The 26451-nt window shown below is 44.5% G+C and overlaps 2 protein-coding genes across 2 annotated transcripts; one reads left to right on the forward strand and one right to left on the reverse strand.

Annotated features, from left to right (window-relative positions):
• The first annotated feature begins 579 nt into the window (after window positions 1-579).
• On the forward strand, window positions 580-7109 carry LOC135549894 (protein S100-A13-like). The gene is made up of 3 exons (XM_064980269.1): window positions 580-927; window positions 2953-3084; window positions 6297-7109. Exons 1-3 carry the CDS (start codon window positions 916-918, stop codon window positions 6465-6467), a joined length of 315 nt encoding a protein of 104 aa, XP_064836341.1. The 5' UTR covers window positions 580-915; the 3' UTR covers window positions 6468-7109.
• LOC135549892 (uncharacterized) lies at window positions 6998-11686 on the reverse strand. Its single transcript, XM_064980267.1, has 3 exons — window positions 11571-11686; window positions 10835-10886; window positions 6998-10561 (listed from the first exon to the last, which is right to left on the reverse strand). The coding sequence occupies exons 1-3, from the start codon at window positions 11638-11640 to the stop codon at window positions 8515-8517; spliced, it is 2169 nt and encodes a 722-aa protein (XP_064836339.1). The 5' UTR covers window positions 11641-11686; the 3' UTR covers window positions 6998-8514.
• Window positions 11687-26451: the final 14765 nt, after the last annotated feature.

Here is a 26451-nt window from a genome sequence, read left to right on the forward strand (position 1 = left end):
TGCCATACCTGTCAGGTGGATGGATTAACTTGGCAGAGGAGAAATGCTCATTAAAGGGATCTATCATTTCAACAATGGCCTAAAAACAAAGGCAAAGGATAGATCCAGTTTTATCTAGTCCCATGTTTGCCCACCCCTCTGTCTCTATAGTCATGAAACCGGCTTTCAAGAATGTGGTCGCGCCTGTTCATTGTGAGCGCATCGCTTTTCCTAGCATTTCCTTCTCAATCTCTGATGATTTATCAAAGTGAATGTAGGGCTAATGGAAATTGGAACGGACGACTTTTATTATAAACGTCTTCGAAAAAAATGTCCAATGGGGACCGTCCATGCATGGTTCATAAAGGTTTCTTACAACATTGAGAAATGTATTATTTTGTTGGATATTCAAAGCTTTACAGAAACTGCATAAAAATAGGTAGGCTTATATGAGGGGTTAAAATTTGCAACAATAAATTAAAACTCCAGCCTAAAATTGCAGACTGTTTCAACTTTTGCTAAATGTTTCCAGATGTTTAGTGACGCACTCGCGGGCTCTATTCTTGAATAGCCTACATTTTAAACGCACAACTCTGTAGGCTACTCTCTGCAAAACGTGGAATACTTCGAAACAAAAGAGAACTTCGCAATAATAGTTAAAGAAGGGTGGTAGGCCTATATGGCTGCATGTAGACGTTTTGCCTCGTGAAGTTTACAGTCCCAATGCATCGAGTTACACTGAGCGCACTATAATTTTCCCCATATCTTTCTCGACTGACACGGAAGGTGGAATCGAATTGCAGTTGGATTTTTTGGGGGGGGAGTGGGAGGATTTAGGAAGCAATGGAACACTGAGCGAGAAAAGTAACAATTAGCATACCGAACGTCGCAGAGAGAAAACTTTACTTTGAAAAAGGACAGCACAAAACGATCCAAATGGCTGAACAGGTAGGCCTACTATACAATTTTAAAATCAGCACTTGTCAAAACGTTGCACTTGAAGAGATGGTGGCTTATCTCGTCCTAGAAGCAAGGAATGGAGTTGTTGCATTCTTTTGGTGATAACTTCCCCCAACTTCTACGCATCGTTCTGATTACCGTTGGAAGTGGCACAAAATGTAGTTTAACCAAAATTCCATTGACATATTATGCTATCCAATTTATATCATGTCACAGTCCATGAGATCGTATTATTTTTATAGGCGCGTTTGCATATAGCCTACTTTATATGCACTCTTAACGCGAGTTCACAAGTTATCATTTCAATGCACTGATCAGTGTGCATGCTAGAACAGCATCAAAGAATATGGCCAATAACAAATTAATCTAGGCCATATGTTGACGAGGGAGCAAGGAGCTATTCTCAGTTGTGTCTATAGACAGAGACCGTGTATGGAAATGGAAAGCACGGGGTGGCAATCAGTCCATTCAGATTCTGTCCCCATGGCCTAGGACACAGAAACGTTCTTTGAATAAAGGCCAGTGTGTGAGGGATGACAGCTAGACGAACAGAAATACAGATAGACATTCATACAATGAGATACTTACTGTCGGTTAGCAAGCGCCGTACCATTGTTACTTACTGTATCAATTGTATGACTTTTGTCGGCTGCTGTGAGCTAACGTTATTTGTGGAAACGTTATAAAATGAACACTGTAGTAGGATTAGGCCTACCACGAGAGTTTTATGGTGGCCTAGTGAGTCAGGCTTTTTATTCTACTTTATTTCCTACCCTGACAACTGAAACAACAACTTCTCTGTTTTTGGATGTGTCAACGAATTTGTTTTAGTGTTTGGGAGAATACAGTTTGAAGTCACCACTGATTCCTCACCCTGTTTCCCAAGCCTCTCATGCACGAATCGGGCACGGACCATAAATCAGACCTGGCATTTCTAAGACACTGGCCAAGTTTTTCCTCGAGGCCCCCACATTGGGCCATTTCCCCCGTTAGGCCCCCATTATTAGCCAGTTCATTTTGCGTGAAAAATCTAAGTTAGACAGACCCAATGGGCTAAAAATTGACCAGCCCATCTGGCCCAGATGGCGACTCCGCCCCTGGCACACCCTGAAAATCAACAGTGAGTGGTTGAGCTGTCATACTGTAGCTACCAACCTGCAGGTATTTCAAGTACCTTCTACATGTAGACAAGTTGTCTGAATTTGCCTTCCAATAGTCTCTTGTTACTGAAGCTTCTCCTCCCGACCCACCCACAGATGCTCACATTTCAATAGCATATTCAAATATCTATTTGAATAAGGGTGAGTGACATAGCAAAGTCCCTGAACAGTTATTTAATGTTAGTGATTTAGGACATAAATAAAAAGTAGTATGAACAAAAAACCCAACAGTTACAATAGATTGGGTGTTTGGTTCTTGGTTTAAAGAGAGTATGGAATGATGTCCTTCACAATGACCAACATAACAAGTCTGTGTGACACAGTTTCATATTCCACTGCCAAACACAAGGTCTACTTTTCAAACAGGTCATTTGCAACCTGGAAGTGTAACTGATCTTGTTGGTTAACCACTAAGCTTTCAGTAACACTGATACTCGTGAAAGGTGCAACACAAACTCAAGTTAATTAACTGAATGGAGCAGTGCGTGATTTGTGCTGAGAAGAAGGCTGCAGTGTTGTTCGAACAGTCACTCAAGGACAGGGTTAAACATCGGAGTGTCGTCTTTGCGTAAACATCCGACGCATGGAGGCATGCTGGATATGCACTTGAGGGCGGATGTGAGTGTGTCTGATTGTTTTGGTATTTGGGACTAAATTGAGTGGAGGTCGGTACACTTCGGCACGCACCTGGGGAGTCTGTCTGATGAATATGTTGACTTTCTTTCTTAATGATCTATTATAATAATAAACGTCACATAATGAACTTTAAAGTACTGTCAGATAATGCTTTTGTTATTGTTATATTATTTGATCCCCCCACCCTAACACGTTTATGTCTCCTCCTCTGGCGCAGCACTCCGACCTGGAAAAGGCCATCAACACTTTGGTCACAAAGTTCCATGCCGCTGCGGCCAATAAAGGTCCCACGCTCCAAACCAAAGAGTTCAAAGACCTCCTCGCCTCCCAGTTGCCCAACTTAGTCAAGGTACATAAGCTGCAACTGTCGGCTACATTGCCCTCGGCGACACCTACCATTGATTCTACCAGTAGGGCGTGACTCTGACTCTTACTACCCCCCCCCCCCCCCCCACACACACACACACACACACACACTCAACCACACACATACAGTACACGCCACATCCTATGACTCCCAAACAAACACTCAGGAAAGGCCTGTAGGCGTTGGTTGCCAGGTTCAATACAAATCCACGATTTATGTGATCTACTGTGCTTCAGTCACCAATTGAGTTTTAAACAAGCTTTATTTCAATCACTGAAAAGGCCAATGTATCTTGCCATGTATTCATGTTGGAACCGGCTGCTTAGTTGTCTCAGGCCCAAGGCGGTTTTCCAGGACGAGTCTGAATCTACCAGAGGGTGACAAAGATAGCTATGCTTTTGAAAAACAGGAAATGGCCGGTTCAAATACATGAGCAAGTGAGGAAGGCTCAAGGTTGATCTTTCATCTAGAGGGGGTGAAACAAACTGACAGATAAATAAATAACTGTTTTCCTAATGAAGAGCAGAAAATTGTTTTATTGTAATATGACTCCTTGCACCAAGTCGACTTCATCCACCATAAACGCGACAACCAAGTACAGTGTTTCTGCTACACAATAGTTAGCCACAACAGCTAGGACATATTTGTTGTGAAAGGCAATTGAGGTCAAGAGGAGGGGGCAGTAAACACAACTGTTGAAGTGAAAATTATGTTTAATTACCAAGTCCATATGTTTTTCATTATGTCCAGTCTTAGACTTATCCAAAACCAGAGTCTATTTCAAAGGAAAAGTAATGATCACATCATTTAAATGGGATTCCAGGAAACAGCTCTCTATATTGTCTCAGCTGTGGTGCAGCGTTCAGGACAGGAAATATTTTCCTAAATCAATTTCCTATTGTTTCCAGCAGACAGAAATATCCACTGTGTTTGCATGTGCCTGGCTGGCAGCTTGATCACATTTCAGAATTAAAATCTATTCCACATTTTGTGGTGTTACAGCCTGAATTCAAAATGGATTAATTTGTTTTGGATTGTTGATCATTGCTTGACATCCATTTTCAGGTCTTGCCATAGATTTTCAAGCCGATTTAAGTCAAAACTTTAACTAGGCCACTCAAAAACATTCAATGTCATATTTTGTAGTATTACTTAAGTACCTTGTTGCAAACAGGATGCATATTCTGTACAGGCATCCTTCTTTTCAATCTGTAATTTAGGTTAGTATTGTGGAGTAACTACAATGTTTTAGGTCATATTTTTTAGTGAAGACATCAAATAATAGTGAAGACATCAAAACTATGAAATAACACATATGGAATCATGTAGTAACCAGAAAAGTGTTAAACAAATCAAAATATATTTTATATTCGAGTTTCTTCAAAGTAGTCACTCTTTGCCTTGATGACAGCTTTGCACACTCTTGGTATTCTCTCAACCAGCTTCATGAGGTAGTCAGCTGGAATGCTTTCCATCATTACTTTAAGACATCTAAACTCAGCAAAAAAAGAAATGTCCTCTCACTGTCAACTGCGTTTATTTTCTGCAAACCTAACATGTGTAAATATTTGTATGAACATGGCAAGATTTAACAACTGAGACATAAACGGAACAAGTTCCACCGACATGTGACTAACAGAAATGGAATAATGTGTCCCTGGACAAAGGGGGAGTCAAAATCAAAAGTAACAGTCAGTATCTGGTGTGGCCACCAGCTGCAATAAGTACTGCAGTGCAGCTCCTCCTCATGGACTGCACCAGATTTACCAGTTCTTGCTGTGAGATGTTACCCCACTCTTCCACCACCACCTACAAGTTCCCGGACATTTCTGGAGGAATGGCCCTAACCCTCACACTCCGATCCAACAGGTTCTAGATGTGCTCAATGAGATTGAGATCTGGGTTCTTCGCTGGCCATGTCAGAACACTGACATTCCTGTCTTGCAGGAAATCACGCACAGAACAAGCAGTATAGCTGGTGGCATTGTCATGCTGGAGGGTCATGTCAGGATGAGCCTGCAGGAAGGGTACCACATGAGGGAGGAGGATGTCTTCCCTGTAACGCACAGCGTTGAGATTGCCTGCAATGACAAGCTCAGTCCGATGATGCTGTGACACACCACCCCAGACCATGACTGACCCTGCACCTCCAAATCGATACCGTTCCAGAGTACAGTTCTCGGTGTAACGCTCATTCCTTCGACGATAAACGCAAATCCGACCATCACCCCTGGTGAGACAAACCCGCGACACGTCAGTGAAGAGCACTTTTTGCCAGTCCTGTCTGGTCCTGCGACTGTGGGTTTGTGCCCATAGGCGACGTTGTTGCCGGTGATTTCTGGTGAGGACCTGCCTTACAACAGGCCTACAAGCCCTCAGTCCAGGTGTTGTTACACGTGGTCTGCCACAGCAGTCCATCCTGTCTCCCTGTAGTGCTGTCTTAGAGGTCTCACAGTATGGACATTGCAATTTATTGCTCTGGCCACATCTGCAGTCCTCATGCCTCCTTGCAGCATGCCTAAGGCACGTTCGCGCAGATGAGCAGGGACCCTGGGCATCTTTCTTTTAGTGTTTTTCAGAATAAGTAGAAGGGCCTCTTTAGTGTCCTAAGTTTTCAGAACTGTGACCTTAATTGCCTACTGTTTGTAAGCTGTTAGTGTCTTAACGACCATTCCACAGGTGCATGTTCATTAATTGTTTATGGTTCATTGAACAAGCATGGGAAACAGTGTTTAAACCCTTTACAATTAAGATTTGTGAAGTTATTTGGATTTTTACAAGTTATCTTTGAAAGACAGGGTCCTGAAAAGGGGATGTTTATAACCACTAGAGGGTTACAAAGCCTGAAACGTGACACAGTTAGTTGACAAAGTACTCACATGCTGTATTTATACAGCTGCATACAGTTGAAGAGATGCCAATAGTAGATTTTGAAGTCAAACATGTTGACAGTAGTTATTCAGTTTAATTATTGATAGAATAATTACTGCTTGGAATAGCAGTACTGTTACGAATGTAACCTACTGAGTAATGTAGGCAACAATGTTATACTCTCAAAAGTGCAATAGACTAATTGCTAACTTGCTTCTAATACATGTCTATGCATGATTACTTTATTTCTTATTGCCTGTCAATAGGTAAAATACTGTGTCCATATCATGAAGAGTTGTTTTTGTGCTCCTTCCCTCCCCCAGACTGGAGGCTCAGAGCAGGGCCTGGGCGAGGTGATGAGACAGATGGGTGTGTCGGACGGCGAGGGAATCACCTTCAAACACTTCTGGGGCTTGATCCAGTCACTGGCCACCACACAGCATGGTCTTCTCAGCAGCGAGAAGGTGTCCAAGTGCAGCTGTGTGCTCCTGTGAGGTCCATGCCTTCTGACGGTGGTGTGAGCCAGGGGGAACCAGACAGCCTCATAGTATCCCACCCAGTGTCAGTACCCCTTCTCACCGTACTGCTCCCATCCAGACCTGGACACTCACATAGTACTCACCCCCTCCACGACAGGCCATTTTATGTACATCTCCCATGCTTGGTAGTGCCAGCAGTGCTCATCTCTTAGCTCTATACCACTTGGTTTACAAGATTTTTGTTGTACTCCCTGAGTGTTATAAGTGTTGGTCTTTCCATCCAAAAAACCCTGAACGGCTTTCCTTTTGGCCTACTACCAGTGTAACCACTACAAAGAATCCTTAGATGACATATGACCCAAAGTGAAATCAGAAAACCATGAGCCAGCTTTAGGTGCTTTGCAAGAAATAAATATGAATTTACATATGGCAGTACACATTAGTGGAAAGCACCTTTGAGCCACCAGTAGTCTCATACATACAGTGCTGGTGATGCAGTGTCCCCATAGCATGTTTCCTTAAACAATGTTTTCCCCACTGTGGTATTGCAGTTTTGTATTTATACTTTGTAATTCTCTTTATACTGGCCATTGTAATAACATCGTAAAACATGACCAAAAATGTTCTAATAAAATATTGCAATAATGGTGACCTCCATTATTATGATTTATTTTGGTTGAATTAGCACTTTCATCATTAATCGACAGATAAGCATTTCACAAAATACGTTTTGTGATCAAACAAAAAAATCATCATATACATATTTCAATGTATGAACTAGGTGTATAGTTGTCACAACTATACAGCACACATTGTATTCAGTGTGTAATTGTTACATTCTTACTACAGTATTATCATTTTGGCAAAATAAGTCTATTGGGCAAATGGCATTTAGTACACATTTTCACACAACCTCTGAACATCACATTGTCTAATGAATCAGCTCATTTTGAATTGTTCAATGGGAATGTCTTATCTAAATGTTCACAGTTTGTAGATTTGCATTCATCCATTACAGCTACTAGAAGCAATATTTTTTGCATGAGTGCTAGCAGGTCCAGTGAATCTCTGTATGGGGAATGCCATTCTAAAATTCTGAACTACAATCCCCAATGCTAAAAGCAATGGTATATTCAACAATACAGTTTTTTACAGTCACATTATGCTTCGCAATTATTCAAATAACAAAGCCAACCCAGCAACTTACTTATTATTTAATTAGGCCTTTGTATTCCTTACGGAACCTAGCCAACACACCAACCCAGAACTGTACTCAAAGGATGAATTCCCGGATGGGTGAATATTTAATAGATAGTACAGAAATTACCCTCAGAAATGATTGTACATTGTTGTGTCAATTAGCTTGTACCAATACTAGCTAGAACCATATTCTGATGTATATAGTTTTGTGCTAAATAAAAGCAAATGGTGCTAAATCTAACAACATTCCTGACAGGTTTGGAAACTTAAATGTTAATGAATGTTTCATTATTTGGACAATTGCCCATAACTGATAACCACACACCACACCAATCACAATTAGGCCTACTTCGTGAAATAAGTGGAGATGGACTTAAATGCCACACACAAATGTTTCTTGAAACAGCATTTTGCCCATGGAGATTAACATAGACATGAGACATTCATTATAAACCAGGTAGTTTGGGTCCTAGATGATGATTGGCTGAAACAGCATTTCAGACAATATACCACGGCTATGACGCAAAAATACTTGTTTACTATTCTATTTACTATTCTATTTATGTTGGTAACCAGTTTATAATAGCAATAAGGCAACTCAGGGGTTTGTGGTTTATGGCCAATATACTGTACCACAGCCATGAGTTGTATCCAGGCACTCCTCTTCACGTTGTGCATAAGAACAGCCCTTAGTCTTGAAATATTGGTCAATATACCACACCCCCTTGGCCCATATTGCTTAATTAGACATTAAACTATAATTTTGCCTCCCATAATTAACAGATATTAGCCAGTAACAATGATTACAATTTTGCAATCTCGTCGAATAGGGTTTAGGTCAACTAGCTGCCATGTACTATCCTCAAGCTCTGCATCCTCTTGCCAGCTTCTTCCCCTCTGGCGTTCCTCGAAAGAATTCAAGGTAAGATGAAAACACATATTTATTCATGACCTTGACCCTCCCAAAGATATCAAGCTCTGTCTCCTGGTCGTGGTCGACGCCACTCATCATCTGCTTGGACTTGGCAAAGAGGGCATTCTCCTTGGAAACAACCTGATCCAGCCAGTCGAGTGTGTCTCGTTTGGTCATCATCTCCTCAGCTTTGCCCACCGTGCAGCCATAGAACCCGCGTCTACTGCGTTCAAGCCAAGGGTCGTCCCCTACCATAGGGTGGTCATCCCCAACAAAGGCTGTACAGAGTGAGCTGTCAGAGCCCTGAGATCGGCCCACCTCGCAAGCGATAACACTCATAAGGAAGAGTGAGAATGTGCGGAAGTTTCGGACAGATGCAGAGAACACAGCAGCCATGAAGTAGTGGCCCCAGCGTTCACAGTCCTGGACACATCGTTGCAGCTGGAACGTCTGGCGGCAGAAGTTGTTGAATTCGGACGCCTTGAGGCCCTGTCTAAGCTCTTGGAGGGAGTAGTCCTCCTTCTGGTGCCTGAAAGCATCAGTGAATTTCTCAATTTCTTCCAGATGGTTAGAATTAATGTACTTCCCCACAAGGGAGGCGTAGAAGGTTCTCCTCTGCACCTTAAAGATGCAGTCGTTCAGAACGTAATACAAGTCAAAGTTGGTGTCTTCCCTGGCATTGTACCTGATCTCCACCAGCAGATCGAGAATGGTGGTGAGGTGCTTGATGGGAATGTCTTCCATGGGTTTGTGGTCAGCCAGCCACACGGACGTGAGGTTCCCCTGTTTGTGTACTGGGATGTAATCTGGAGCGCGCCTTCTTTCATTTTCCTCAAAAAACAGGCTCCATGTCAGCCCCTCTAAACAGTCAATCGAGGTGTACTTCTTACGCAAGTTTGCTGAGACAAACATTTGAGGGTGGGTCGGCCATTCTAAAGTCTGTATGTATAGGGCGTGCCCCTGGTAGTTGGGAATGACCTGTCCTCTGCCGTCTCCTTCCACACTGGTCAGCAGGTTACCTTTCTGGTCCAGCTGGGCGATGACTTTCTTACTGCCGTCTTTATGCCTCCAGACCCCCTCCTCTCTGGTCACCTTCTCTCCGTTGGGCCTGACAGATAGTGCTGAGCTCCTCAGGTGCAGTTTGGTCTCCACGTTGAGTGAGATGAGCGCTCGAAGCAGCCGCTCTGCAAACTTGAGGTCCTTTCCTAGTGCACAGCCCACCAGGCTGAGAGTGTGCAGATGCCCATCTTCTATCTTCATGGCCACCACAACTTTGGCAAGCTCCTCTGGCCCATAACCTCCTAGTCTGGCCACACCATCACTGCCCTTGCTGCCATGACCCACCAGTACGACACGACTGTCTCTGGTCAAAAGGGTCTGAGAGCCCCTGAGGACTTTCAGCGCCCCCTTGTGGTACCTCAGTAGAGTCGACACAGAGGGGCGCTTCTCAAAGAGGAAGGAGGCTGACTCCATCACTACAGGGTCATCCTCCAGGATCACTATATTCTGGTGGTCAGAATAAATCCACATGTCCTTCACATTTACATTATGACCATAGGACACATTTACCTCAGATACAGTATTGTGTTGATCAATTCTATCAGAGTCAATCTGGACTAATGATTGTGGTGTAACTGTCTTAAAAAGACTAGAGAACAAGTGTAAAGACATTGTGACAACCTCTAATAAAGGTGTTATTACTTTCACCACCAAACGAGTAGCTTCTGATTGAAAGAGGGACCAAATCATTTTCAAACCACTTTCACAGTACCTCCTTGGTATAATATGGCTAACACTGACATTTCCAAACAGCCTACAATGTGACTCAGACGTGATAAGGGCTTTCACGGGCCACAAGTTGGCACTATTGGGCACTGCACAGGCTTTCTGTGGCTTGACATGCTCATGCAAATCAGCACTGGATAATGCAGTATCTGAGTATGTTAGTGAGGAGACAAGGTCCTGTGGAGTCTTTTCAGTTGGTGGCAGTGTGTACCTGACAAAACCAAAACTTTGGTTAGAAAAAAAGAACAATATCTTCATAGTTCCTCATTTTCAACAAGGTGATTTAGGCATGTTATTTGGATTATGCTACAAAGGTCCTAAAAAGTTTTACACCCTATGATGCTTATCAAACCTGGATCATTGAAATACTACATTGAAAAAAAATCTATAATGCACGTTACACAATTCAAATAACTGCATTCAAAACACATTTGGAAATAAATGCTGGTGAACAGAGGTTTTGAAAATGTTGTTGATACCTTACCTATCAGTTGTATTGGACTCAAATGCCACATTCTGAGTTCCCCGGTCCACTCCTTTGCAAACAGACATTACAAGCATTTTAAACCCAAAACTCACATGATACCTCTTGTTGTTAGTATAAGGCATATAGGCTCTGTCTAGTATGCTGTCGCTTTGCTGGAGCTAGCTCAGACATAAAGAACACTGGTGCTGTATACTTTTATTTGGTCCCATAAGCAGCTGCAAATTAATGCAATGAACTCCAGGTCAAATTTACTTTCGCTGAATTAAATTTAGCGAGCCGTATCGCATTTTGACATAATAGCATATAATATGATCCCATTGTAATTTCCTTCTTTTTAATTTTTTTATCACGGCTTTAAGCCTATGCAATATAACTTTATATATCTTCAGGTAAAGCAAGGTTATCAGCAATACTCTCACCCTTTTTGATGCTTGTGTTTTGCTCAGCGTGTACCGTTACAGTATATGTGACTCTCTGGCACTGAATATACTGAAATATGTCTCTTCAACCGACCACTGTCTAGACAACAAAAAACGAATATTTCGGGGATGGTACTATTGGGACTATTTACAACTGACATGGACAACTGACATGGTCATTTCTATTGTAAAAGAAAATCATACAAAAATCTGGGAGGAAAAAGTATAATTCTAGACTAGATCAAAATACACACCAATTGAATATCCCAAACAAATAAATGCATGTTGTCAAAGAGGAAGTGTATTTATCTCACCTGTAACATAAGGCTTTGGGGTCAAAGACAACTGAAGGATCAAAGTAAGGGAAAAGCTTAAGGTCCTCATTGTAACACTCAAAGGGTTTTAGTGTCTTTCTGCTGCATTCATCATCGCCAACAAATAGGCAAATAGTGTTCCTGGGGTGTGGTTGCTAATATACAAAGACGGTTACGTTTGGCTCTTGGATACACGTGACTGTTTGACTGTGATAACTCAAGGCAAATTTAACCAGATAATGAAGAAGGTAAAGCTAACCATGACATAGTATAGCAGAGAATGTGCGGATTGCACTACAAGAATATACTTGTAATAAGCATAGTTGGTACTCTAGGGAGTGTGTCTAGGAATTTATAAGAAATTGAATTCATGAGTTAAATGGGCAATGGTTAACGTTCAGGAAAAGTGGGGTAGTATTGAGAAATGTAATATTTCTTCCAACAAGTGTATTCTAACATTACAGTGCACAGCTATAGTGCACAGTTGTTCATATTAACAACATTTCTGGAGAGGATAGAGTCATTGATTCAAATGTCACTCTGCTGTGACCCATGTGAGGGTAGCCTAAGGACCTGGTGGAGTAAAACAGGTGCTACGTGCAGTAAAATACTGGCCTCTTAGAGGCAATTGAGACGTGTCCTTATGAAGAAAAAGCAGTTATTCAAAAGAGATAGTATAGGCCTAATTGCGATCATTGTGCCTTGAATAAATAGTGCTGTGCGATTATTGACTGATTTTGGTTCAATTACTTGAATTCCATTTAATTCTGTATTTTTGTGAGCCCAGCGTGCCAATTCTCTAGAGAGAAATCAAATAATTCACGAGAGAAATCAACTTAAGAACTACGGGATCCTGGACTGAAGGGAGTTCTATTTAAGAAAATATTCAACCTAGTTTAGCGCAGAAACGTTATAATTAGCAGTTGTGGAAAAAGTACCCAATTGTCATACTTGAGTAAAATTATTGATACTTTAATAGAAAGTTACTCAAATAAAAGTAAAGTTACCCAGTAAAATTCTACTTGAGAAAAAGTCTAAAAGTATTTGGTTTTAAATATACTGAAACACAAACTTGGATCACACTTCCAGAAGCTAGCCAGAAGCTAACCAGAAGCTATCCGGAAAGCTAGCCAGTTTACTGGCTGACGTTAGTATTCAGCTAACCACGGTTGATGGTCATCAGCTATCCTTTCGCTCGAAAAGCTATTGCCAGTTTTGTACAACGCGACTCAGACCAGAACATACCGGACCTATTTTTCTCTCCATATCCCCGGATTTCAACCGAAAGCTCTGGTCATTTACACCTGGATCTTGCAGCGAGCTAGCTGCTATCCGTGTGACTATTGGCTTACGTTGATCCCGGAGCAAACATCAATTATTCAGGAGCTAGCCAGCTGAAGAGTTCCATCAGCCACTCCTGGGCTACAATCACCTATCCGGACCCGTTTTACTGCCGATGCGGAGCCTTCGCGACTGGTCTACCAACATTATCTGCCTGAGGGAGTTATCCAACTTGCCCCTCCGTCGCAACGTTACCTGAACGACCATCTGCGGCCCGCTAATCGTTAGCTGACTTATCGGCTGCTATCTGAATAAATCTATCGGACAAATTTTCTTGGGTCACTATAACTATATCTATTTTGCCAATTGGATTGATCCCCTCTACCACACGGAACCCCACTAATCTACCGACGGAAACACACAAGGTGGATAAAAACAGACCTCCATTCTATGCTAGCTTGCTACCGATGGCCCGGCTAGCTGTCAGAATCACCGTTACCCCAACCAACCTCACTACTCACTGGACCCTTATGATCACTCGACTAAACATGCCTCTCCTCAATGTCAATATGCCTTGTCCATTGCTGTTTTGGTTAGTGTTTATTGGCTAATTTCACTGTAGAGCCTCTAGCCCTGCTCATTATACCTTATCCAACCTTTCAGTTCCACCACCCACACATGCGATGACATCACCTGGTTTCAATGATGTTTCTAGAGACAATATCTCTCTCATCATCACAATACCTAGGTTTACCTCCACTATATTCACATCCTACCATACCTTTGTCTGTACTATTTTATCACCCCCCAGAAACCTCCTTTTACTCTCAGTTCCGGACGTTCTAGACGACCAATTCTCATAGCTTTTAGCCGTACCCTTATCCTACTCCTCCTCTGTTCCTCTGGTGATGTAGAGGTGAATCCAGGCCCTGCAGTGCCTAGCTCCACTCCTATTCCCCAGGCGCTCTCTTTTGATGACTTCTGTAACCGTAATAGCCTTGGTTTCATGCATGTTAGCATTAGAAGCCTCCCTAAGTTTGTTTTATTCACTGCTTTAGCACACTCTGCCAACCCGGATGTTCTAGCCGTGTCTGAATCCTGGCTTAGGAAGATCACCAAAAATTCTGAAATCTTCATCCCTAACTACAACATTTACATTTACATATAAGTCATTTAGCAGACGCTCTTATCCAGAGCGACTTACAACATTGTCATACAAGATAGAACGGCCAAAGGGGGCGGTGTTGCAATCTACTGCAGAGATAGCCTGCAGAGTTCTGTCCTACTATCCAGCTCTGTACCCAAATGATTTGAACTTCTACTTTTAAAAATCCACCTCTCTAAAAACAAGTCTCTCACCGTTGTCGCCTGCTATAGACCCCCCTCTGCCCCCAGCTGTGCTCTGGACACCATATGTGAACTGATTGCCCCCCATCTATCTTCAGAGCTTGTGCTGCTAGGCGACCTAAACTGGAACATGCTTAACACCCCAGCCATCCTACAATCTAAGCTTGATGCCCTCAATCTCACACAAATTATCAATGAACCTACCAGGTACCACCCCAAAGCCATAAACACAGGCACCCTCATAGATATCATCCTAACCAACTTGCCCTCTAAATACACCTCTGCTGTTTTCAACCAAGATCTCAGCGATCACTGCCTCATTGCCTGCATCCGTAATGGGTCAGAGGTCAAACTACCTCCACTCATCACTATCAAACACTCCCTGAAACACTTCAGCGAGCAGGCCTTTCTAATCGACCTGGCCGGGGTATCCTGGAAGGATATTGACCTCATCCCGTCAGTAGAGGATGCCTGTTTTTTTATTTTAAATGCCTTCCTCACCATCTTAAATAAGCATGCCCCATTCAAGAAATTTAGAACCAGGAACAGATAAAGCCCTTGCTTCTCTCCAGACCTGACTGCCCTTAACCTCTTGGAACTCTAGGGGCGCAATTTCATTTTTGGATGAAAAACGTTCCCGTTTTAAACAAGATATTTTGTCACAAAAAGATGCTCGACTATGCATATAATTGCTACTGTTCGAAAGAAAACACTCTGACGTGTCCAGAAATACAAAGATCTTCTCTGTGCGTGCCCTTTAACGTGAGCTTCAGGCAAAACCAAGATGAGATGGCATCCAGGAAATGACAAGGATTTTTGAGGCTCTGTTTGTCATGATCTCCTTATATGGCTGTGAACGCAGGAGGAATGAGTCTGCCCTTTCTGTCGTTTCCCCAAGGTGTCTGCAGCATTGTGACGTATTTGTAGGCAGATCATTGGAAGATTGACCATAAGAGACCACATTTACCACGTGTCCGCCCGGTGTCCTGCGCCGAAATTGGTGCGCCTGCCAGTATTTTTCCAAACAATACAGAGAGTAAAGCAAGCTTCCACGAACTGCATGTCAATGAAGAGATATGTGAAAAAACACATTGAGGACCGATTCCAAACAACGTTTGCCATGTTTCGGTCGATATTATGTAGTTAATCCGGAAAAAGTTTTACGTTGTAGGTGACTGCATTTTCGGTTCGTTTCAGTAGCCAGGCGCAATGTAGAAAACGGAGCGATTTCTCCTACACACAGACGCTTTCAGGAAACACTGCGCATTTGGTGTGTAACTGAGAGTCTCCTCATTGAAAACATCAGAAGCTCTTCAAAGGTAAATGATTTTATTTATTTGGTTATCTGGTTTTTGTGAAAATGTTGCGTGCTACATGTTATTCAAAATGCATTGCTAGCTTTGCATACTCTTACACAAATTAGTAAATTTCTATGGTTCAAAAGCATATTTTGAAAATCTGAGATGACAGTGTTGTTAAGAAAAGGCTAAGCTTGAGAGCAAACGCATTATTTTAATTTTATTTGCGATTTTCAGAAATCGTTAACGTTGCGTTATGCTAATGAGCCTGAGGCTTAGTCACAATCCCGGATCCGGGATGGGGAGTTTCAAGAGGTTAACCAACACAAAAACATCCTATGGCGTTCTGCATTAGCATCGAACAGCCCCTGTGATATGCAACTTTTCAGGGAAGCTAGAAAACAATATACACAGGCAGTTAGAAAAGCCAAGGCTAGCTTTTTCAAGCAGAAATTTACTTCCTGCAAAACAAACTCAAAAAAGTTCTGGGACACTGTAAAGAACATGGAGAATAAGAACACCTCCTCCCAGCTGCCCACTGCACTGAGGATAGGAAACACTGTCACCACCGATAAATACACTATAATTGAGATTTTCAAGCATTTTTCTACGGCTGGCCATGCTTTCCACCTGGCTAACCCTACACCGGTCAACAGCACTACACCCCCCACAGCAACTCGCCCAAGCCTTCCCCAAATCCAGTCAGCTGATGCTCTGAAAGAGCTGCGAAATCTGGACCCCTACAAATCAGCCGGGCTAGACAATCTGGACCCTTTCTTTCTAAAAATTATCTGACGAAATTGTTGCAACCCCTATTACTAGCCTGTTCAACCTCTCGTGTCATCTGAGATTCCCAAAGATTGGAAAGCAGCTGCGGTCATCCCCCTCTTCAAAAGGGGGACACTCTTGACCCAAACTGCTACAAACCTATATCTATCCTACCCTGCCTTTCTAAGGTCTTCGAAAGCCAAGTCAACAAACAGATTACCGACCATTTCGAATCCCACCATACTTTCTCCGCTATGCAATCTGGTTTCAGAGCTGGTCATGGGTGCACCTCAGCCAAGCTCAAGGTCCTAAATGATATCTTAACCGCCATCGATAAGAAACAATACTGTGCAGCCGTATTCATTGATCTGACCAAGGCTTTTGACTCTGTCAATCACCACGTCCTCATCGGCAGACTCAACAGCCTTGGTTTCTCAAATGATTGCCTAGCCTGGTTCACCAACTACTTATCTGATAGAGTTCAGTGTGTCAAATAGGAGGGTCTGTTGTCCGGACCTCTGAAAGTCTCTATGGGGGTGCAACAGGGTTCAATTCTCGGGCCGACTCTCTTCTCTGTATACATCAATGATGTTGCTCTTGCTGCTGGTGAGTCTTTGAGCCACCTCTACCCAGACGACACCATTCTGTATGCTTCTGGCCCTTCTTTGGACACTGTTAACAACCCTCCAGACAAGCTTCAATGTCATACAACTCTCCTTCCGTGGCCTCCAATTGCTCTGAAATACAAGTAAAACTAAATGCATGCTCTTCAACCGATCGCTGCCTGCACCTGCCCGCCCATCCAACATCACTACTCTAGACGGTTCTGACTTAGAATATGTGGACAAACTACAAATACCTAGGTGTCTGGTTAGACTATAAACTCTCCTTCAAGACTCACATCAAACATCTCCAATCCAAAGTTAAATCTAGAATTGGCTTCCTATTTCGCAACAAAGCATCTTTCACTCATGCTGCCAAACATACCCTTGTAAAACTGACAATCCTACCGATCCTCGACTTTGGCGATGTCATTTATAAAATAGCTTCCAATACCCTATTCAATAAATTGGATGCAGTCTATCACAGTGCCATCCATTTTATCACCAAATCCCCATATACTACCCACCACTGCGACCCCTACGCTCTTGTTGGCTGGCCCTCGCTTCATAGTCGTCGCCAAACCGACTGGCTCCAGGTCATCTACAAGACCCTGCTAGGTAAAGTCCCCCCTTATCTCAGATCGCTGGTCACCATAGCAGCACCCACTGTAGCATGCGCTCCAGAAGGTTTATCTCTCTGGTCACCCCCAAAACCAATTATTCCTTTGGCCGCCTCTCCTTCCAGTTCTCTGCTGCCAATGACTGGAATGAACTACAAAAATCTCTGAAACTGGAAACACTTATCTCCCTCACTAGCTTTAAGCACCAGCTGTCAGAGCAGCTCACAGATTACTGCACCTGTACATAGCCCATCTATAATTTAGCCCTAACAACTACCTCTCCCCCTACTGTATTTATTTATTTAGTTCCTTTGCACCCCATTATTTCTATCTCTACCTTGCACATTGTTCCACTGCAAATTCCAGTGTTTTACTTGCTATATTGTATTTACTTCACCACCATGGCCTTTTTTGCCTTTACCTCCCTTATCTCACCTCATTTGCTCACATTGTATATAGACTTATTTTTCTACTGTTTTATTGACTGTATGTTTGTTTTACTCCATGTGTAACTCTGTGTTGTTGTATGTGTTGAACTGCTTTGCTTTATCTTGGCCAGGTCGCAATTGTAAATGAGAACTTGTTCTCAACCTGCCTACCTGGTGAAATGAATAAAGGTGAAATAAACTTCCACTCCACTGAATAGCAGGCTAGTGATTGCTTTGCAACTATTGCCGTTAGCCACTGATTCCTTCCAAACCACTCATTGTTGAATTTGCAATTTCCAACTTGTTGTGTAATGTTTATGTCCAATGGCCGATGAGCACCGATACTTTTTATCTATAATTTCTCTTCATATGACTAGGATTGAAAAGGATTTGCCAGTAGATTTTTGACGTGATTCATGAAGATGAGTGCTTGTCTAGCTTGCTAGCTCCGATTTTGAAAGTATGTTGTTGACATGATCAATCCAATCCAATCTATGGTAGATATATAACTCTATCCTCCTAATTCCTGTTTACAAGCAAAAATTAAAGCAGGGGGCACCAGTGACTCAGTCTATAAAAAACGTGGTCAGATGAAGCAGATGCTAAACTACTGGACTGTTTTGCTAGCACAGACTGGAATATGTTCCGGGGTTCTTCCGATGGCAATGAGGAGTACACCACATCAGTCACTGGCTTTATCAATAAGTGCATTGAGGATGTCGTTCCTACAGTGACTGTACGTACATTCCCTTAACCAGAAGCCATGGATTACAGGCAACATTCGCTTTCAAGGAGCGGGACTTTAACCCAGAAGCTTATATGAAATCGCGCTATGCCCCCCGACGAACCATCAAACAGGCAAAGTGTCAATACAGGACTAAGATCGAATTGTACTACACCGGCTCCGACGCTCCTCAGATGTGGCAGGGCTTGCTAACTATTACAGACTACAAAGGGAAGCACAGCCGAGAGTTGCCAGATGAGCTAAAAAACGTCTATGCTCGCTTCTAGGCAAGTAACACTGAAACATGCATGAGAGCATCAGCTGTTCCGGGTGACTGTGTGATCAAGCTCTCCGCAGCCGATGTCAGTAAGAACGTTTAAACAGGCCAACATTCACAAGGTCGCTGGGCCAGACGGATTACCAGGACGTGTGCGTGCTCAGTCCCCTCCTGTACTCCCTGTTCACTCATGACTGCACAGCCAGGCACAACTCCAACACCATCATTAATTTTGCTGAGGACACATCAGTGGTTGGCCTGATCACCGACAATGAAGAGACAGACTATAGGGAGGAGGTCAGAGACCTGACCGTGTGGTGCAAGGACAACAATCCCTCTCTCAACGTGATCAAGTCAAAGGAGATGATTGTACAGGAAAAGGATGACCGAGCACGCACCCATTCTCATTGACGAGGCTGTAGTGGAGCACGTTGAGAGCTTCAAGTTCCTTGGCGTCCACATCACCAACAAACTAACATGGTCCAAAAACACCAAGACAGTCGTCAAGAGGGCACGACAAAAGCTATTCCCCCTCAAGAGACTGAAAAGATTTGGCATGGGTCCTCAGATCCTCAAAACGTTTTACAGCTGCACCATCGAGAGCATCCTGATGGGTTGATTCACTGCCTGGTATGGCAACTGCTTGGCCTCCGACCGCAAGGCACTTCTGAGGTCGTGCTTATGGCCCAGTACACCTCTATACCAGGCGGTGTCATAGGAAGGCCCTAAAAATTGTCAAAGACTCCAGCCAGACTGTTCTCTCTGCCACCGCACGGCAAGCGGTACCGGAGAACCAAGCCTCGGTCCAAGAGGCTTCTAAACAGCTTCTACCCCCAAGTCATAAGACTCCTGAACAGTTCATCAAATGGCTACCCAGACTATTTGCACCCCCCCCCCCATGCTGCTGCTACTCCCTGTCATCATCGATGCATAACCACTTTAATAACCCTACCTGCATGTACATAATTACCTCAACTACCTTGACACCGGTGCCCCCGCACATTGGCATATTGACTCTGAACTGGTACCCCTGTATATAGCCCTGCTATTGTTATTTACTGCTGCTCTTTAATAATTTTTTTTATGGGGGGGTATTTTCTCAAAACTGCATTATTGGTTTATTAAGGGCTTGTAAGTAAGCATTTCACTGTAAGGTCTACACCTGTTGGATTCGGCACATGTTACAAACCAAATTGGATTACATTTTATAACGTGATTTGACATAATTTTATCTGTGGCCAATGACCTTGAGCACTTCTAATGTAACTATGGCAGCACCCAAGGGGCTTGAATTTTCGAGCTCTACCTGCAGATTTTGCAGTGACATTGTTTCCCCATGATTGGCAGAACACTGAGCCAATCACGATGCAACTAGAGAACATTACCAACCCCTACACTCCGTATTTTCTGCTGGCTGCCCCACCACCACAGAAAGCACTGAGCTAGGCTTAAACACCTGCATTTTGGAGCTGCCTTACTCATGAAACCATGTTTGTATGGGGCTTTATTAACTCAAACTTATTAACTCAAGTGTTTTACATTGTTTGAAAACTGATATGTGACAGGTACTAATGCCAAAATGACATGCAAAGCAGGCACCACCTGCCCTGAATGACAGGTCGCCACTGCAATACATATAGGCCTAGGGTAACATATAGACAGTACATATAGGCCTAGGGTAACATATAGACAGTACATATAGGCCTAGGGTAACATATAGACAGTACATATAGGCCTAGGGTAACATATAGACAGTACATATAGGCCTAGGGTAACATATAGACAGTACATATAGGCCTAGGGTAACATATAGACAGTACATATAGGCCTAGGGTAACATATAGACAGTACATATAGGCCTAGGGTTACATATAGACAGTACATATCGGCCTCGAGTTACATATAGACAGTACATATAGGCCTCGGGTTACATATAGACAGTACATATAGGGGAAGGGGGGGGGGTAATTATGTAATTATGAGGTCTTGTGTTTTCAGAACATCAAAATCAGTAGTGTTTTTAATAAATATTTTCATGGCTGGAAAATAAAATACAAAGAAACAGATCATGATGATACTGTAATGTGGAGAATTTACACTGCATGTATAATGGTCATGGTAACATTTACCATGAAGAGCAATGTATCAGCAATGCAATGTTACTGTACTGTCATCGTGACTGTCACGCCTTGGTCTTAGTATTTTTGTGTTTTCGTTAATTAGTTGGTCAGGCCAGGGTGTGACATGGGTTTATGTTGTTGTATTTCATAGTGGGGTTTTTGTAGTATTTGGGATTGCGGCTGAGTAGGGGTGTTGTATAGGCTTGGCTGCCTGAGGCGGTTCTCAATCAGAGTCAGGTGATTCTCATTGTCTCTGATTGGGAACCGTATTTAGGTAGCCATGGTTTCACTTTGTATTTCGTGGGTGATTGTTCCTGTCTCTGTGTTAGTGTTCACCAGACAGGCTCGGTCACTTTGGATTTTCTTTTTTTCTTGTATTGGAAGAGAAGAGAACGAGCGCCATTCTCCTTGCGGAGATGGTGCTAAATACATCAACACGGTCGATCCCTGGGATTGGGCTGGCCAACACAATTCTTTTTGCTTGGAAGGAAAAGGAGTTGGAGCCTTTAGGACGAGAATCTTTTGGAAGGATAATATTGATGGGGATTCTAAAGCTGACGGTGAAGGACGTGTTTTGTTTCCAAGGCAACTCGTTGGAGGGAGCATACGACGTCGCGCTATATACAGAAGAAAAACACGATGATATCCTGAGAAGGGCAAGAGCAGTGGGAGGTGAGAGGCCGATGTGCCACTACGAAATATCAAGCCTGGCGAAGAATAACTTTAGGGTTGTAACTGTCAACATTTACAACCCTTACGTTAAGGACGAAGAGGTGAGGGCTTTTCTGGAGAGATACATGGATAACGTCTCCTCAGCTAGGCACCTCAAAGACTCCCTTGGGTTTTGGAATGGGAGGAGAGGTTTCCAGGCCCTCCTCAGGGAGGACCCAAAGGGACATGGTGGCTACCTCCATCCTCCTGCTATGTTCTCCTTTGGGGCTGATTGGGGGACGTTGTTTTATGCACGTCAGCCCCCATTTTGCAGGCGCTGTATGGCCTACGGACACATTTTTGCCTCGTGCAGCATGAGAAAATGCAGATTTTGTGGATCTGAGGATCACGAGGCGAGGGATTGTGACAAGCCTAAGACATGCCATGGGTGTGGCTCGTCAGCACACCTGTGGCGGGGGTGCCCGGCCCGTCAGAGGTCATATGCGTCTGCGGCTGGGGGGGGAGCAGGAGCGGGGGATGCGGGAAGAAGAGGAGGGGAAGGAAACACGCCTCATGACAAGAATACAAGTCCAGAGGGGAAGGCCACAAGGAAGGAAGAGGAGCAAGAAGCGGTGGATGGAAGAGAGAAGGAAACGGAAGGCACGGGAGTAGGAGAACCAGGAAAAGCGGTGGAAGAAGGCAACCGAGTGGAGGAGCATGAGAGAGAAGAAAGCGAGGGAGGAGTGGTGGAGAAGGAGACGGTGGAAGAGCAAGTGGACTGGGGGAAAGTGACATGGTGGAAGAGATGAGGGGTATGGTGGAGGAGCTGGCGGGGTGGTATCTCTCCACTGCCGCCATCACCAAAGAAGAGAATGAAGAGGAGGGTGCGATTGGCCGACAGTGAGGGGGAGGGGATGGCCAAGAGAGTGATGGGGGTGGGAGAAACCTCTGGGTTGTTGCTGGTTTCCCAAAGCTCTCAACTTCATTTGGGTGGAGACACACCTAACAAGACTCAGGACTGGGTACAGGAGGAGGTGGGGAGTTTTTTGTTTGGGGACTCAGCCTCCCCAATTTTTTTCCAAACCAGCTGCAACACTAGGAAGGGTGAGGATTGTGGGGGTAGACCCAGGGTGCAGGGCACCCCGGAGCCAAACACTATTCCTGCATCCTGGGATGGTGTGATGGAGGAAGAGGGGGGGATGTCGGGATTACGGATGGTGTTCTCACCGGTAGATATGGAGCAGGGGAGCTTTTTTTTTTTTTCTGTCTGGGTTTAGAATTTGAGTGTATTACATGTTTTATTTTTTTCATGGAGTCTAATTTTACTTTTGTTAGTTTAAATGTAAGGGGTGTTAAGAGATAATGTTAAGAGGAGGGTGGTTTTTAGTTATTTGGAGGGTGTGGGGTTTGATTTTTGTTTTTTTACAGGAGGTTCACCTGAGGGATGGAGGGGATGTTAGTAGATTTAAGAGGGAGTGGGACAAGGGGGAGTCGGTTTGGGGTGTAGGGGGGGGGTGCACTCATCGGGGGTAGGGATTTTGTGTGTGCACAGGGAGGTAAAAGTGGAGGATTCTTTTGTGGTAATGCAGAGGAGGGTTATAGGGGTGGATGTCACGATAAGGGATTGTAAATTTAGATTAGTGGTGGTGTATGGGCCACAGGTGGTGGCAGACAGGAAGGAGATGGTGGACTGTCTGACGCCCCTGTGTGTCACAAAAAGGAAATTAGTGATAGGGGGGGATTTTAATACAGATTTAGGAAGAGGGGGGGATTGCAGTGCAGGCACCATTGCTAGGCTAATGGCTTGCCATGGTCTGGTAGATGGTGGTATGCACACTACTCCGAAAATGGACGGTCCTACATGGCGTAACTCCAGGGGGGTTGAGCGGAGGCTCGATTATATTTTTGTACCCAGGTCTTTGGGTAAGTTGTCTGGGCGGCTGTTGCCTGTTTTCTTTTCGGATCACGACGGGGTGCTCCTGCAGGTGGGGTCGCCAGTCTGTCTCTTTGGTAAGGGGTACTGGAAGCTAGATCGGGATGTGCTGGAGGAGCAGGCTTTTGTTGACAGGTTTTATGGTTTCTTTAGGAGGCTTGAGGGCCTCCGGTCCATGTGCGAAGGGGTGTTAGAGTGGTGGGAATTAGTTAAGGTGAGGATTAGGGCTTTTATAATAGGGTATTGCAAGAGGAAAAAAAGGGAGGAGAGGAGGGAGGTGGATCGTATCCAAAGGTTAATTGAACTCGAATACGAGGCAGGCAACCTCGGCGGGTCGTTTGACTGGGAGAGATCCGCAACCCTAAAGGCGCAGCTCAGGGAGTTGCAGGAGCGGAAGGCTCGAGCTTTCCTGGAGCGTGCGCATAGTGGCTTTCTAGAACATAATGAGACTTGTTCTGCTATGTTCTTTAAGTTGGTTAGGGCAAGACAGAGTAGGAAGGTAATGCATGGTGTTAGGGAAGAAAATGGTAGTATAGTTAGAGAACCAGAGGATATGGTCAGGGTGACAACTGATCATTTCCAAGGTTTATTTAAGGAAAGGGAAATAGATGTAGAGCAGGGATATGTGTTTTTAGAACACTTGTCCAGGCGGTTGCCGGAGGACATTAGAGAAGTGATGGAGGCCCAGATCTCACTAGAAGAGGTTGAGAGCGCTCTTAGGAGGATGGGAAAAGGGAAGGTGCCTGGGATGGATGGGCTGCCGGCTGAGTTTTATCTCAAGTTTTGGGGTATACTTGGACCAGTGGTCCTCGAAGTCTTGAAGGCCATCCTTAAGACGGGGGTCCTGGGGGGATCAATGGCTGTTGGTGTGCTGTCACTTTTATATAAGAAGGGGGAAGTAACAGACCTTGGCAACTGGCGGCCGTTGACCATGCTGTGTGTAGATTACAAGCTACTTACAAAGGTTTTAGCAGACCGGTTGCGCACAGCCCTTCCCTACGTCGTTCATGAGGATCAGACGTGCGGGGTAGAGGGCCGCTCTATTAGATGGAACCTACAGTTAATCAGGGACTCCATTGCTTGGGTTGAAGATAGAGGATTGCCTTTTATGGTAGCAGCGCTAGATCAGGCGAAAGCCTTCGATCGCGTGAATAGATCCTTTTTATTCAGAGTGTTAGGTCGATTAGGATTTGGGGAGATGTTTATAGGATGGATTCGTACATTATATGTCGGAGCGGGGTGCCGAGTTAGTGTAAATAGTCACTTGGGTGACGTTTTTGACCTCTCGTCTGGGGTCAGGCAGGGGTGCCCACTCTCGGCTCTCCTCTTCGTTCTGTACATGGAGCCTCTGGGGGCTGCCATTAGGGCAGACACAGGGGTGGAAGGTTTGCTGATCCCTGGAAGTGGTGGACTGCGTCTTAAGATGACGCAGTACGCCGACGACACTTCCTTGCTGTTGTGCAAGGACTCGTGCCTGACAAGGTCCCTTGCCATCTTTGGGGATTTCACTCGAGCGTCGGGAGCAGTTCTGAACCATGCAAAGTCTTCCGTCATGTTTTTCGGAAGATGGCGCGGTAGAACGGATGTGCCTGGGGGGTTCTCTCTCTGTGAGGGGGCCCTGAGGATTCTCGGGGTCCATTTTGAGACCTCCGGCTCAGCGACGCTAAACTGGATCATGCGTATCGCAGTGGTACAGAGGAAGCTAGCAATGTGGAAAGCTAGGTATTTGTCTTTTATAGGCAAAGTCCTGGTCCTAAAGGTGGATGTGTTGCCGTTGCTTTTGTATTTGGCATACATCTTCCCATTGCCGGCTTGTCTGAGAAGGCCTCTAGTGAGGCTTGTGTTTCAGTTTATGTGGAGTGGCAGGTATGAGTGGGACGCCAGGGCACGCATGATCTGTCCCATCGGGGAGGGAGGTAGGGGGGTACCACATTTCCCCCTCAAGCTGGACACAATTTTTGTTTCTTTCTTGTTAATGGAGCTTGCTCAGCCAGTGATACACCTGTCCGGTTACCTCTTGCGGGTATTTTTCTCGTATCAGGCGAGAAGCATAATGGTGTGGTCTAACACGGGTCCTCGGGCGGAACAGCTGCCGTGGCACTTTGGTCATGCGGCCAAGTGGCTGCATGCGCACCCTGAGGTTGAAGTTGCCCGAGTAGGTTTAGATCATAGGCACCTGTACGAGGAGGTCAGAAAGGCAGAGAGTCCGGCGCCTGTAGTAGGCTTCTCGGAAGTGGTCTGGGAGGGAGTGCAGGTGCGGGGTCTGGACAACAGGCTCAAGGACCTGAATTGGTTGAGCCTTCATAAGTGTCTGCCGGTACGTTCCATCTTGTACCGGTATAGTTTAGTGCAATCCCCAACCTGTCCAAGATCCTCTTGTGGCAGGGAGGAGACTGTGCGCCATGTCTTTTGGGACTGTGCCTTTGCCGGAGTAGTATGGGCTAGGGCACGGGTGTTGTTAGGTTTGGTAAAGGGGGATTTTGTATTGACGTGGGCCAGGTTAGAGAGGGGTGTAGGGAGAGCGAGAGGGACGGATAGGGACAGGTTTCTGCTCTGGCTTCTCATTACATTTAAGTCATTTAGCAGACGCTCTTATCCAGAGCGACTTACAAATTGGTGAATTCACCTTCTGACATCCAGTGGAACAGCCACTTTACAATAGTGCATCTAAATCATTAAGGGGGGGGTGGTGAGAAGGATTACTTATCCTATCCTAGGTATTCCTTGAAGAGGTGGGGTTTCAGGTGTCTCCGGAAGGTGGTGATTGACTCCGCTGTCCTGGCGTCGTGAGGGAGTTTGTTCCACCATTGGGGGGCCAGAGCAGCGAACAGT

The sequence above is a fragment of the Oncorhynchus masou genome, chromosome 12 (genome assembly GCF_036934945.1).
Source record: "Oncorhynchus masou masou isolate Uvic2021 chromosome 12, UVic_Omas_1.1, whole genome shotgun sequence".
Classification (NCBI taxonomy): domain Eukaryota; kingdom Metazoa; phylum Chordata; class Actinopteri; order Salmoniformes; family Salmonidae; genus Oncorhynchus; species Oncorhynchus masou.

Bases quoted from the DNA above. Each gene is read 5' to 3' on its own strand.
- LOC135549892 (XM_064980267.1), bottom strand. From the start codon at position 11,640: ATGAGGACCTTAAGCTTTTCCCTTACTTTGATCCTTCAGTTGTCTTTG. The intron at 10,887-11,570 runs GTGAGATAAATA...CTGTTTGCAAAG, and splicing joins CCCAAAGCCTTATGTTACAG to GAGTGGACCGGGGAACTCAG. The intron at 10,562-10,834 runs GTAAGGTATCAA...TGGTTTTGTCAG, and splicing joins GAGTCCAATACAACTGATAG to GTACACACTGCCACCAACTG.
- LOC135549894 (XM_064980269.1), top strand. The intron at 3,085-6,296 runs GTACATAAGCTG...TCCCTCCCCCAG, and splicing joins AGTTGCCCAACTTAGTCAAG to ACTGGAGGCTCAGAGCAGGG.